Genomic DNA, 14,148 nt, shown 5'->3' with positions numbered 1-14,148 from the left:
CTATGACACACTGGCCCAGGGTGTGAAATACTTCTTAGCGCAATTCTCTTCCCTTTTCAGGACAAAGAGATAACTAAAATAACTGTTAATTGCAGTTTCCTGAGTGGGTTGATGTGTTTCAAGATTCAAGATTCAAAAAACTTCATTAATCCCAGAGGGAAGTTATTTTGCACACTTTGATCGCTGTCACAGTTGGAGGTGCACACAAGAAGGACTGGAGATTAAAAATAAGAACGCTAACACATCTCCACACACTAACATCTAATTACTCTTTTATTATACATGTTATTGCATGGATGAAGATCAACCCTTACAGACAGTTTTCCTTACAGTTTTCCGTTTTCCTCCTTATTTCTTTGGGGAAGCTTGACATTTCTGGCAGAGTCAAGTATTTTTTAAACAAAGTTTGCTTGGCGAAATCCAAGCGAAAAAAACGTAGTAAAGTAAAGTAAGGAAAAATACAGAAAAGACAAGACGGTGTCACGATCCGGTTCTAGTTCAGCTTTTATTTGGAAAGGACTTAGTTTGTCAGCCATGTCATGTTTTGGTTCCAGTTTCCATTTCCTGTTTTATTTTGGTAGTACTCCCGGTTTCTGTTTCTGTTCTAGCTTCACTTCCTGTTTACCGTATGTCACAGCTGTCCCCATTTCCACCGGTCATTATCCACACCTGCACTTCATTAGTCATTAGTTCACAGTGTATTTAAGCACCGCCTCGCACCCCAGTACCTCGCCAGATTGTCAAGTCTCAGTACCACATTCCTGCGTTTCCGTATAGCTAAACTTGTTGCACGATCCTGCCCCCCCAAGGAGGGGGTCGCGCCCATAGCGGTTCCCGACGATCTCAAGGGGGAGGTCGCGCCTGTCGCAGTGCCTGCTGCGGTTCCTGCCGGCCTAAAGGAGGAGGTCGTTCCTGCTGCAGTTTTGTTCCTTTGTGCACAGGAGACGTTCTGGGAGGTGCAGGAGGTTCCTGCGGAGCATCGGCTCCTGGTGATCCGGCACCAGCCACGTGCGCCTCTACATCTGGTGGCCTGGCACGGATCACGTCTGCAGAGGCAACTCCCGGGGGTCCGGCCCAGGTCGCGCTCGTCTCAGTTCCTGGTGGTCTGGCCCCGGCCGCGCTCGTCTCAGTTCTTGGTCATCCGGCACAGATCACATCTGCCTCAGCTCCTGGTGGCCCGGTCCCGGCCGCGCTCGTCTCAGATCCTGGTGGTCCGGTCCCGACCATGCTCATCTCGGTTCCTGGTGGTCCGGTCCCGACCACGCTCGTCTCGGTTCCTGGTGGTCCGGTCCCGGCCACGCCTGCATCGGTTCCTGGTGTCCCGGCCCTGGCCACGCCTGCATCGGTTCCTGGTGGCCCGGCTCCGGCCACGCCTGCATCGAGTCCTAGTGGCCCGGCTCCGGCCACGTCTTCGTGTCTGTCTTCGTCTCTGGCCCCGACTCTGTCTCCACGTCTGTCCTTGTCTCTGGTCCCGGCTCCGTCTCCACGTCTGTCTTCGTCTCTGGTTCCGGTTCCGTCTCCACGTCTGTCTTCGACTCTGGTCCTGGCTCTGTCTCCACGTCTGTCTTCGTCTCCGGTCCCGTCATCGTCTCTGGTCCTGGTTCCGGCTTCTCGTCCGCCATCGTCTCTGGTTCCGGCTCATCGCTGGCTCTCCGTGTCCGACTGACTGGTGGTCCTGCCCTTGGCACAGCCTGCCGCAGGGGTGGCGCTGCCTCCTGCGTCGTCGGCCACCTCGGTGGTCCGGCCTCTGGGGCAGCTCACCGTCTGGAGGACGCAGTCGCCTGCCACGACGGTGGTACGGTATCTACCGTCACCAGCCACCTCGACCCCTCGGCCTACGGAGGCCTCGACCGCCTGGAGGACGTCGTCGGTCATGTTGGGTCATGGGAGGCATCTGGAGATGTCGACTTCCTGGGACGCTAACCCAGTCTTTGGGCACTGGGTGGGCCACTCTGCCCCAGCGGCTGCTGGGCAGGGTCTCTCGGTGCCGCCTTCGCCCGTGAGAGGACTGTTTGGATCTTGTTTTTCATATACTGTGGACTTCTGGACTCTTGTGTTCGTCTCAGTCATGTTTTGTTGTCGGGTGGGTTTTTCTGGTCTGTCTGTGTTGAGCATAGTTTTCTGTTTTTGTGGGGAGTTTGTTGGTTGTGGTCCCCTCCAGTCCGACCTGCACCCGCCCCGTTGATGTCTGCGCGGGGTTGTTCTGAGTTTTTGCCCTCCACCAGTCCTCCCTCCGCCCACCCTGCTCGGCTGTCGGAGTGTCTTTTTTGTTTTGGGTGTCTGGAATACGCCCTTAGGGGGAGGGTTCTGTCATGAACCAGGCTGTTCCGGTGTCTTCTAGGTTGTTATGTTCATTTCCTGTCTTTTTTTGTTGTTCCCGGGCTTGGTTCCTGTCTGCTTTAAGTTTGGTTCACCAGTCATGTGTTTACTTCCTGTTTTATTTTCATGCACTTGCCGGTTCTGTCCTGTCTTCTCTAGTTCACCATTGTCTCCTGTCACGTCATCACCAGCTGTGTCTCATTATTATTATTATCACCTCCCTGTATTTAAGCACCTGCACGTTCCTTTGTTCTCTGTCAGTTAGTTGTTCGTCGTGTGCTCAGTTGTCAGACCCACCGTTCGTATCCAAGTAAGTGTTCTGGTTTTGTTTTGACTCGTGCCTGCCCTGACTGCGCTTGCCTTGTCCCTGCCTGTACCTCTGCCTGGATATTGTGACCCTCGGTTTTTGACTACTACCTGCCCGACTTCTGTTTTGCTTGCCGTTCTTGGATAATATTGAATAAACTCTGTTCATCCCCGAGCCTGTCTTCTGAGTTGTGCGTTTGGGTCCTTCATCCCTGTCTGCTCGCGGTGAGCCCCGATACTGGATCGCCTGACTACGCTGGATAATAAACGCTGTTTGTTAACTATAACGCTCGTCCGCACTGTGCATTTGGGTCCTCCTCCGTGTGTTCCTGACAGACGGTAAGACAGAGCAATCGAAGCGTGCTGCAGCAAGGCTTGCGTCTGTGCACTTAGCATTTGGTTCTACCCCTCTCCTGTCTCCGTCTCATTAAGCCAGTTAGGAACCGGTACAGGGGGAGTTCGTAACACCCTCAGTTTTTCAAGATTCAAGATTCAAAAAACTTTATTAATATCAGGGGAAATTATTCTGCCTATTATATTTTAAACTTTGATCGTTTTCACGGTTGGAGGTACACACAAGAAGATAGGGAGATTAAAATTAAGAATGCTAAAACATATGCACACACTCACAAGTCTGATTACTATTTTCTAATTACATCTAATTACTAGCTAATGTCCTATTATTAATAACTATGTTATTGCATAGATGAAGATTAACCCTTACAGAGAGAGAAGGAATTGTACAGGCTGATGGTCACTGGTAGAAAGGATCTTTTTAATTTTTGTTTTTTGTATCCTTGATAAATAAAGCAAAATAAAAACCTCAGGTATTATTTATAGGTTCTGTCTGGTAAGTTTTGTTTCCTTTTATTTGGTGACATTATATTTAACCATATAAATATAAATAGACAAAACTGAAGGCAATACATGCTAATTCCGTCACTGAAGCTGCCAGCCCCAGCTACCATCCAAAACTTTGAAGAATTTGCATATTAAAAGGACCTGGAAAGCAGAACGTCCCCAATTCGATTAGTTCAGTGAAGAGAGGGGCTAGGCTGAGTCTGCCCTGCTTCCTCTTAAGCCAGCGAATCCAACGCATATCTGGTGGTGGTGATCAGAAAACTTGACCAAAACGTTCTCTGGTAGTATTTAAGAATGAAGGGACACTCAGATTGCTCCATATTTTCTATGCAGAGAAGTTATTATTTATTCCTCAGCAAAAAAAACTCTGAAACAGGCCAGGGGCCTTATTGTCTCAGGCTCACAGACTACAACTAGTGCTTTAAATGATATAAAAGAGACTGGTTTCTATCACAACAGGCACCAATTGGCGCCAACATCTCAAATGTCCACATCAAAGAACCATGAGTCCACTTTGTTGATCTACCTGTAAATCACACAGGATTCCACCTCTGCTTATCATGCCAAAAGGACAGGCTGTCACATTCATCACTGAGAAGCTGCCTCTCCCAGAACTGGGACCACCAGCAATAAAATGTGGAATGTGCTCATTAGGAAAACAAGAGACTTCATTTGGACACACGTTCTGGTTCCGATGCACCAGAACTTCCAACTTCCATGAAACTGATGTCATTGTATTCTGTGGACAAAATGTTTTAATTTGATATTAGATTGATTTATGTGTGATGTTTAATGCCTGATCTACAGCTTTGCCAGGAAATTCCTTAAGTTACAAAGGGATTCCAACTTATCACCATGCTTTCCTTTGTGTGAAGGCACAAAGTTGAAATAGATAGACTCACCTTCTTTACTTCTTTATCTGTGCAACATACACATAGACTATGTCCACCAGCTACAATTCGGTATCCTCATTATTGCATTAAATTTTTAGTGTTAAAAATTGGTAATTAATTAGTAATGTCCAGATTAGGTCATTTATAATTTGATTTTGCTCGCATTTTTTATTCGTGTATGTTTTAGTGTTTACTGGGTGTTACATAAGACAAGACCAGTCATCATGAATAACATTTCATTTGTTACAGCGTTGTAATGGACCACGTAAAATACCTTAATATTCTATGCATTTAATATTGATGTTTAACCATTCTGACTTCTCTGCTTATTTGAGTGTCAAAGTGATCGTTACACGTGTATTCTGTTATGGTGTGATGGAATTTTGAGCTTGATGAAAAGAGGAAAGCTTAGTTATCCCAGATTTAGGATCAATCCAAATCAAATAGTTTGATTCCTGATCTGAAGAGGTGGAACTCTTCACCACTGGTTGAACTAAATTCTCCGCCCTGCAGTGACCACTGCCCCAGGGGTATTTAAACCAGTGACACCCTAGGCGAATCGGATTTCCCTCAACCATCAAACTGCTTTCACCTTTTCTTTTTGCGTCGCATTACTTTTCTTTAATTTTCCTTTGTTCTTAAATTTTGTAAACCTAAGTTAAACTTAGAAACACAAACGAACAACGAATTTTGTAACGTTAGAAAGTCATCAAGAAACTCTGCGAAACTGAAACTATTATAACTAGTCCTTTATTGACTCGCTATTTTTGATCAAACTAATTAAATTAGATTCCAGCCCGTTTCCTTTTTGGGCTTGTTTAAGGAGCGCTGACGCTTTGAAACACCTTGGAAAGTCCAGCCTGGCTGACTGTTACTTCGCTGAACCCGAGCCGTCATCATCACCGCGGGCGACGATTCCTGGCCCAGAGGCCGTGGCACCTGGACCAGAGAGGGCACTGCTCAACCAACCGGTAACGGGAGACGCTGCACAGCGGCTACAGCTCCAAACTAAGGCAAGACGAACATCTCTGATCCTCTGAGAAGTCTGGTGTTTCTCAAAGCGCTAAAATTGAACATTCCAAATTGATTAGTTATCCTTAGATTTGAATTAGTTAGAGACAAATACTCTTTTCGCTTGATCAAAGCCATCACACACTCAGGTCTTGACCATTCTTTGTGTTTTCACTTATTGATTCATTCACTGTTCATTGTCTCATTCTGATTGTTTTCTCATTTTCTGTTCTGTTTATTTGAGTATTTCCATATTATATTATTCATATATCCAGTAGTGTTAGATTAATAAAACGTTAAAAGGAATCTGGTTTTGTGTGCATTGCTCTTCAGATTTAAGCAGAGGTCACTGAACCGCAACAAGAATTCACAGCATAAGAGACTGATTTGGTTTTATCACAAGAAAGTTATTATTGCTGTTCATAACTGGTAACTCATTAAATTAACATCTGGCGTTGACTAGATTGATACAAGTGTGGTTTCAGCTTTAAAACAAACCTGGTGCCCCAACTTCAAGGTGTATTAATGTTTCTGCATTAATATCAAACTACATCAATCGTTACGATCTGTTGTCTTGTTGGACTAAGGAGGGACTATATTTCTCAGGCGTCAAATGAGAGGACAGTGTTCTTTTCTTTGCCTGCTGCATACACAACCCGACCCGAGACAAGCAGTTGAAAATTAATAGGACAATTGTTTTAAAAAACAATACAAACGGTTATTCAAATATCAATTTAAAAATGTGAGTATTGTAAACCTTTTTGCTGTAAGACTGTCTGATGTTCTCCACCTCATCGTCTTTGGTCTCAATTTCCTTGGACTGCGTTTGACGCAAACGTTCCATTTCCATCTCCAGGCGCAACTTGCCCTGAAAAAATTATGCAATAGGACGTTAACATCACTGTTTATGAAGGACACAAACTGTAGAAGCTACTAATGTTTCTGCTCCAGATAGAATCAGTTGACGTGATTGAACTTTCAAACAACCTTACCCGAGCCATGAGAACCAGATATATTTGTTAACTACTTAACAAGAAAATTCTTCATGGATCCATCACTTTAAAGATCACGGTCAAATCAAGGCTTTGTTAACATAATGCGGTATGTGGGAATTTAGTGTCTGTCTATACTTCACCTTCACAGGGCCAATAGCCTAGTGGTTAAGGCACAGAAGCTCCCAACTAGAGACCACCTGGTTTGATCCTTGCCTCTAGTGTCTTTTGTTTACTGCATGTTTAGGCTTCACTTCACACCTGTAAAGAACTGGACTATGAGTAGGTGTGAAGACCACTTACTGTAACAAATCCCCCATGAAGGACTGGAGAAGCTCCATGAGAAACATTCCTACTCTAGATATGTAGTTGTAATGACTCAACTTTCAGACAACCTGGTTTAGAAAGTGGTCAAAGACAGTTTATAAAATCTGTAACCCAACAGAGCTCAGTAAAGTTAAAATGAAGCAGTAATAAGCTTACAGCATGAAAATACAGGTACAACATGCTGAATGTTGCCTAAACCAACTTCACAGCACAACACCCTGGCGATATGGGTGGTGTGAATAATTCACAACAATCAATCAACAATCATTTTTTATAATGATGCCTCTTACATACGGTCTTATTTTCTTTTGGGAGAGTTTGCTACCTCCTTGGGTTTATAATCAGTCTCATCTCCTCAAGTGTTAGTCTATTGTCTGTTTCTTTAAAGTGAACATCCGGTTTTCTTTTGACATGAATCTATGTAAGACTGCATAGATTAACTTTGAGTAGTGTTTCCAAGTTTGATACCCTGCAATCACAGATGTACGGCATGCTTTCCAACAGTTGTTCAGGTTTAGGTTTACATTATGTACAGGCAGAGGTGGCAGAGGAACGCAACACCGATACTCAATTTAAATTAAGGAAAATAGGTATTTGAACACCCTGCTGTTTTGCAAGTTCTCCCACTTAGAAATTATGGAGAGGTCAGAAATTTTCATCGTAGGTGCATGTCCACTGTGAGAGACATTACCTAAAAAGAAAAATTCGGAAAATCACAATGTATGATTTATTGTAACTTTTTTTTTATGATACAGCTGCAAATAAGTTTTTTTTAACACCTGGCTATCAGTTAGAATTCTCATCCTCAAAGACGTGTTAGTTCCCCTTTGAAAAGTCCACCTCCACTCCATTTATTATCCTTAATTAGATCCACCTGTTTGAGGTCGTTAACTGCAGAAAGACACCTGTCCACCCCATACAATCTGTAAGACTCCAACTACTAACATGGCCAAAGCCAAAGAGCTGTCCAAAGACACCAGAGACAAAATTGTACACCTCCACAAGGCTGGGAAGGGCTACGAGGAAATTGCCAAGCAGCTTGGTGAAAAAAGGTCCACTGCAATCATAAGAAAATGAAAGAACATGAACATGACTGTCAATCTCCCTCGAACCGGGGCTCCATACAAGATCTTACCTCATGGGGTCTCAATGATCCTAAGAAAGGTGAAGAATCAGCCCAGAACTACACGGGAAGAGCTAGTCAATGACTTGAAAAGAGCTGGGACCACCGTTTCCAAGGTTACTGTTGGTAATACACGACGTCATGGTTTAAAATGCAAATTTCATGCATTGCACGGACGGTTCCCCTGCTCAAACCAGCACATGTCAAGGCCCGTGTTAGGTTTGCTAATGACCATTTGGATGATCCAGAGGAGACATGGGAGAAGTAATGTGGTCAGGTGAGACCAAAATAGAACTTTTTGGTCACAATTCCACTAACCGTGTTTGGAGGAAGAAGAATGATGAGTACCATCCCAAGAATACCATCCCTACTGTGAAGCATGAGATTGGTAGCATCAGCCTTTGGGGGTGTTTTCTGCACATGGAACGGGGTGACTGCACTGTATTAATTGTATTGCGAGATTTTGGGGAACAACCTCCATCCCTCAGTTAGAAGATCGGTCGAGACTAAGTCTTCCAACATCACAATGAACCAAAGCACACAGCTAGGATAATGGAGGAGTGGCTCTGTAACAAACAAACAAACCTACGAGCTAAGACTCATTCAAGCTTAAGCCTTAGCTCTACTCTACTTTGTGGGCTTGTGATTCATGCACACCTGTAATAGAACTCTAGCACTATTTTGTCTTTGTATTTGAACTTTTTGTTCTGATAAGAGGTATGTGCTTAGTCTGTACCTGTTCTAACATCTGGATTGTGCCAGCCTGCTCATCCAGTTCTTCCTCCTGGTCCTTAACCTTGGCCTCCAAATCACGGAGCTGTTTCCTCATCTAGAAAAATCAAAATACCATGTTACATCAAACAAACAAAATAAAAATGACAAATTATTAATTTACAAATAAACCCAATAATGATTGTTATGTAATTTATGTTATGTAGTCTGGAAACAGCAGTAACTAGTAACAAGACAAAGCTAATTTAATAATTATCGCTCAACAAAACAGAAATCCAATCACCTTTTGGTAACCTACTCAAAACAACATAACAATGTGTGTGTGTGTGTGTGTGTGTGTGTGTGTGTGTGCGTGTGTGTGTGTGTGTGTGTGTGTGTTTGTAAAAGGCACTTCCTGAGAGATCTCTGTTTAAATTTTGCTAATCTGTTGCTAAAACACAAACTAAAAGAAATTTTAATACATTTGCAGAAATTACAATTATCTAGACAATTATAGATTTTTATTTAGCTGAAAATGTTTTTAAAAATAACTATTATATAAAACTATTAGAATGATATGAATTTAATCTTCCCTTCTATACTATGTAAAAGCAGTCATAAGTGTGCAAAGCAATTGCCCTTTGGGATTAAGAAAGTTTTTTGAATCTTGAATTTTTGTCTTTAAAAGCTCAACATTTTGGTATTAAAATTTTGTCTGCAGCTGGAAGTATGCTGAAGTAGCTGAAAAATATAAAAAGGTTGAATAGAAGCATGCAGAAGATTAACATTTTGGTGCTGAACAGCAACAACAAAAAAAGACCTTGGCCAGTGATGTCTCATCTTTGGATTCCTGCGAGCTTAAGTCCTGTTGTTCAGCTTCTAGCTGATCCACCCTCACATTAACGGCGCACAACTCCAAGTCCTTGTTCTGCAGGACACAATGTAAACACAGTTTAGGACATACTCTACTACTTAAAGGTTTGGGCATATTTTTTTTACACATTTAGCTGGATTTTCCCTGGCAAGAAATAAAACAAATGAACCCTGACATAGCACCTGTAAGTGAAAAACATTTCAGGGGATGGCCTCATAATGCTCATGGAGAAAATGAAGTGTGCAAAGTAAAAAAATCTGTCAAAAATTTTAAACGTGAGTTGTTTTACACCTTTTTCTTAACTACATACTTCAAATTCTGATGAACCACAGTTACTGTACAGTATGTGATTGCATCAATGACAATTAGAGCCTAGGCGTGACACAAGCTAGAAAACACAAACCAACCTCTAGCTGCTGTCGGAGGCTGAAGGTCTCGCCAGTTAGAATGTCTTTCTCTCGGGCTAGTTTCTCCCTTAGGCTTCTTTCTCTCTGTACCTCTTCTTGGGCAACAATCTGCTCATTGTCAAACCTGCACACAAATACACACACTCACATTCTTTCAGTCCAGACGCCCACTGCCATCCACGTGTATTTGTAATTTTGATTTAATGTATTGAAGTCAATTATTTTAAAGCCTGTGTGTGAGATTACATACTTTCTTTGCTTCTTCTCCAGGTCATAGTTGCGACTCTGTAGATTCTCCATGTGAAGTTTTGTGTCCTGCAGTTCAGTGGTCAGTCGTTGCGTTTTTTTCTTGAGCTGCTGGATGTTTCTCTGAGACTCTTCATTATCAGCTTGCAAGTCATTGATCTAGACATTTAACAAATCCAAAACAGCTGTTAATTAACTGCTAAGAGAAGTACATTAATAGAAGTCACACTATAAGGAAATATTTAATAGGAGCCTAATGCTGACGACTACAGGAAAATTTAGTCATGGAACATCTCTTGCTGACAATATAAATTTACAAAATAAAAAAATATAATCAATGGTTATATGTATGTATACTTCCGGCGCCGGTCGAGCTGGCAGCTTGTAACAACAGCTCCTGTCTGTTCATTAAGATGATCTCAATAGTGTGAGAGCTGTTCAGCTCTCACACTATTGAGATCTTAGCTCTTTCTTTTTCTTATTATTATTTCGCCTCGTTTTTCGGTCGCTTTCATCGTCTCAACGCTTCATCGTAGAATCGCCATTCAACTAAACCGTAGTCATACTTGTCTTCTTTCTAATGATGTGTCTGGCTATACCCTCAGACCTATACTTTAGTCGCTATCAACCTCAAAGCGCAAAGAGATCCCGAAATTCCCCCATAGACCCTAATGATCATTTTCGGCAGACGTCTGGAGAAAAGAACAGGAGGAGACATATTTTGAAATTGCGACTGTGGCTACAAGCTTTTGTCCTCAAACATAAAATTAACTCAAATTGTTCAGGGAAGCCTTGGGATTCATAAAATGAAAATATTTTTGTAATAACTATTATGGTTTTGCTGGAATAAGCCTATTTATCAAGGGTGAAAGTCTGCTTTCACAGAGCAGAGTGAGGCTGATTTTCCCGCCTTTTGTCTCCATGGCAACGGTGCAGCAGCAGATTTGACTGACAGGTCAAACTGCTGATGCTCAGTGTACAGAGCAGTTCCATGCTTATTACTGATTAGTCAAAATACTTTTGACTAAAAATACTTTTTCTAGTTTTTCTTTTTCTTCTTCTTCTTCTTATTTCGCCCAGTTTTTTAGTCGCTTTCATCGTTTCAAGGCTTCGTCGTAGAATCGCTGTTCAACTTTCTAAACGTGTGTCGTCTTTAGGAGATGGAGGCTATTCCTTTTCACGTTTTTAGCTTTTCAACTTTTAACGTTATTCAACGTTTTTCATCGTTTTTTTATAATGGTCATTCTTCAACTTTTTGTCAACTTGCCTCTTTTCATCAGCGTCTATCATCGTCATACTTTGGCGTAGAAACGTCATTTTAACTTAAAAAGCCTCCATCATCGTTCAACTTTCTCCTTCTATAAAGCAGCGTCCTCGTATCTTCCATACTTTAAAACTTGTGAGCGTTTAAATATTGTGTGTTTTTTGTTACATTTTCAGCTTGGATGGGTAATTATGACTATTTAACAGTTTAGTAATTACCCACACATGCTTCCTCTATATCCTTTCAAAATAAAAGCACCAATGCCAATATTACCTTTAACTGCACTGTTTTTTCCTTTGAATGGTTAATTATGGTTATTTAAAGACTAATAGACAGTTATACTATAACCCCCACACATTTCCTCTAAATCCTTTCAAAATAAAAGCACCAATGCAATTTATTACCTTTTAATGGCAAGATATTTAAAAGATTTCTGGTTCTGAATACTTACCAATCGATAATGAGACTATTTACAGTTCAGTGAATAACCACTCACACTTATTAGGGTGCTTTTATTCTGAAAGGGCTTCATCTAAATCTTTTGCTTTAATAGGGCTATTGTTACTATTGAATGATAAATTATGATTATCTAATGACATTTTATAGTTTAGTAATCACTTACACATGACCTCTAAATCCTTTCAAAATAAAAGCAACAATGTAATGTATCACCTTGGTCATTTTTTTAATCTTTGACATCTTTCCACCTTGGTCAACTTTGGAATTTTTTTAGTTGTTATCTTTTGTCATCGTTTCAATCTTTGTCAATGTTTTGCCGTAGTCAACTTTTTGACGTCATCAGCGTTTGGCATCGTTGCAGCAGCAGATCAGCTCTCCCACGTAATTTCTCAAGAAATTACTTTTTCCAGTTCTATTTATTATTTTTTAAGTTATTAAGCTTTTTTCAACTTTTTTCAAACATTCAACTATTAACCTTCCAGAAATCTTTTGAATATCTTTAATAGTTTCTGATTTATAGCAGTTAAAATAATTAATTAATTTTGGTTAATTTTCAGCTTTTCCATTAGTGTGTATTGCGTGAGCTAGAATGTGTGATGTCACAGCTAGAGTGCGAGGGCTTGTTTTTTGAGCCAGAAATTTTCTCTTTAACTCGTAACAAGAGCCACAGTTTTCACTGAAAAAATATAACTTTTTCCCTGGTTCCTAGTCATACTTTTTCTTTCTTCTTCTTTCTAATCGTGTGTTTGGTTAAGACCTCAGATCTATACTTTAGTTTGTAGCTGTCTCAAAGAGAGTTCCAGAAATCCTCACATATACTCTAATTCATTTGTCTGAGAACCTTTCCAGAGATAGACAGAAGTGCGACTCTTGCCACAATTTTTAGTCTTCAAACATAAAACTCACACCAGTTGATCATTAAAGCCTTGACATTCAAAAGGTTGAGTTATTTTTGTGATTGCAGATACTTCCTCGAAATTAAAGCACCAACTCAATTCATTAGCTTTATTAGTCATTTTTATTCCTCTGACTGGTTAATGACTGCTAATGAAGGAGACTATTTTACAGTTTAGCAATTGCCCACCCTTTTCCAAATCCTTTCAAACTAAAAGCACCAATCTAAATCTTTAGCCTAAGTAGCCCTTTTCTGGTTTTGGCTGATTGATAATGATTACTTAATGAGCTTTCTTTTAAGGTTAAGCAATTTAGGACACACACTTTCTCAAATTTCTTTCAAAATAAAGCACCAATCCAAATCTTTACCTTCAGTAGCACATTTCTTTTGCTTCTGACTGGTTAATTGTGAATAATTAATGAGACTGTTTTACTGTTTAGCAAATACTTGCAGATGCTTTCTCCAACCTAACTCAACTCAAGGTAAAATTCTACTACTTCCTCTGTACTTTTACCTATATTGAGTATTTCCACGACTTTGAGATATTCCTTCATCTCTTAGACTGAAAACTATTTAAGATTATAGTTAACCGTTTTGAGAGATTAAGATATAGTCCATCAAATTAAGAAAACCTTTACAGTGCAGTTTTCAGCAGTGTTTTAACTAAGTTTCCTAAATTTGAAATCCAACTGCAAAGATTCAGCTCTGTTTAAACAACTCATTCTCTTTAAATACATTAATCTGCACATCTTACACGCTTCAGGTATTTTTAGTTGTCTTAAATGTTTCAGCTACTCCAGGAATACACTCAGCAAGGCAGCATTCACTGTGCACTTTCCTATGGAAATGCTTTATCTAGTTTAAGCCTCTCTTTCTTGTCTTCATTAAGTATATTGGTGTACTTAACTGTACACAACTTATATATAGCTTTTTTTCTTAGTTTTGCGCAGTACAAACTTTGTTAAAAAGCTACGATGTGTGTCAGGGGCCAGAGCGCGCATTGTTTACACCGCAGAGCAGCTTTCCCCGGGGGCAGACATGATACCCTGCTGAGCTACTAATAAAGATCGAACGTGGACCTGTGTTTGTGAACATTAGATGGTGTAAGCCAGGACATTACACTACCAAAAAGAAGCTATGTAACAGAGACATTGAGCTGTTAGCAGTGGGCATGAGGCCATTCTACCTGCCACAGGAGTTTACACACACTATTTACACACAATAATTGCTACGCTGATACTCTTCTAAGACTCTGCTCTCAGTCACCAGCAGGCTGCAAACACAGCACCGACAGGCCCTCTTCATGATTTCTGGGGACTTCAACCATGCACCTCCTTCAGCTGTTGCCCACATTCACCCTACCCACATTCACCCAGTATGGGACCTACCCCACCAGAGACAATTAAGCACTGCACTTATTCTACGCCAACAGGTGTATACACAGGCAGCCGGTGGTGCCC

General features: G+C 41.2%; 1 protein-coding gene across 9 annotated transcripts in view; it reads right to left on the bottom strand.

Moving 5' to 3' along the window:
• myo18ab (myosin XVIIIA b) overlaps positions 1-14,148 on the bottom strand; it is a 102,284-nt gene that overhangs the window by 15,550 nt on the left and 72,586 nt on the right. For all 9 annotated transcript variants that reach the window (XR_008696518.1, XM_055514219.1, XM_055514217.1 and 6 more), the window contains 5 exons: positions 10,075-10,229; positions 9,825-9,948; positions 9,364-9,471; positions 8,569-8,661; positions 6,148-6,258 (listed from right to left, as the gene is read on the bottom strand). Coding sequence is in view for 8 of the 9 variants with exons in the window: in XM_055514219.1 (XP_055370194.1) it covers positions 6,148-6,258; positions 8,569-8,661; positions 9,364-9,471; positions 9,825-9,948; positions 10,075-10,229 (591 nt within the window). In the remaining variant the exon portion in view is untranslated. The remainder of the gene's footprint in view (positions 1-6,147; positions 6,259-8,568; positions 8,662-9,363; positions 9,472-9,824; positions 9,949-10,074; positions 10,230-14,148) is intronic.

The sequence above is a fragment of the Betta splendens genome, chromosome 13, assembly GCF_900634795.4.
Source record: "Betta splendens chromosome 13, fBetSpl5.4, whole genome shotgun sequence".
Classification (NCBI taxonomy): Eukaryota; Metazoa; Chordata; class Actinopteri; order Anabantiformes; family Osphronemidae; genus Betta; species Betta splendens.
Note: the sequence above shows the minus strand (reverse complement) of the source record. Positions and strands in the feature narration are given on the sequence as shown.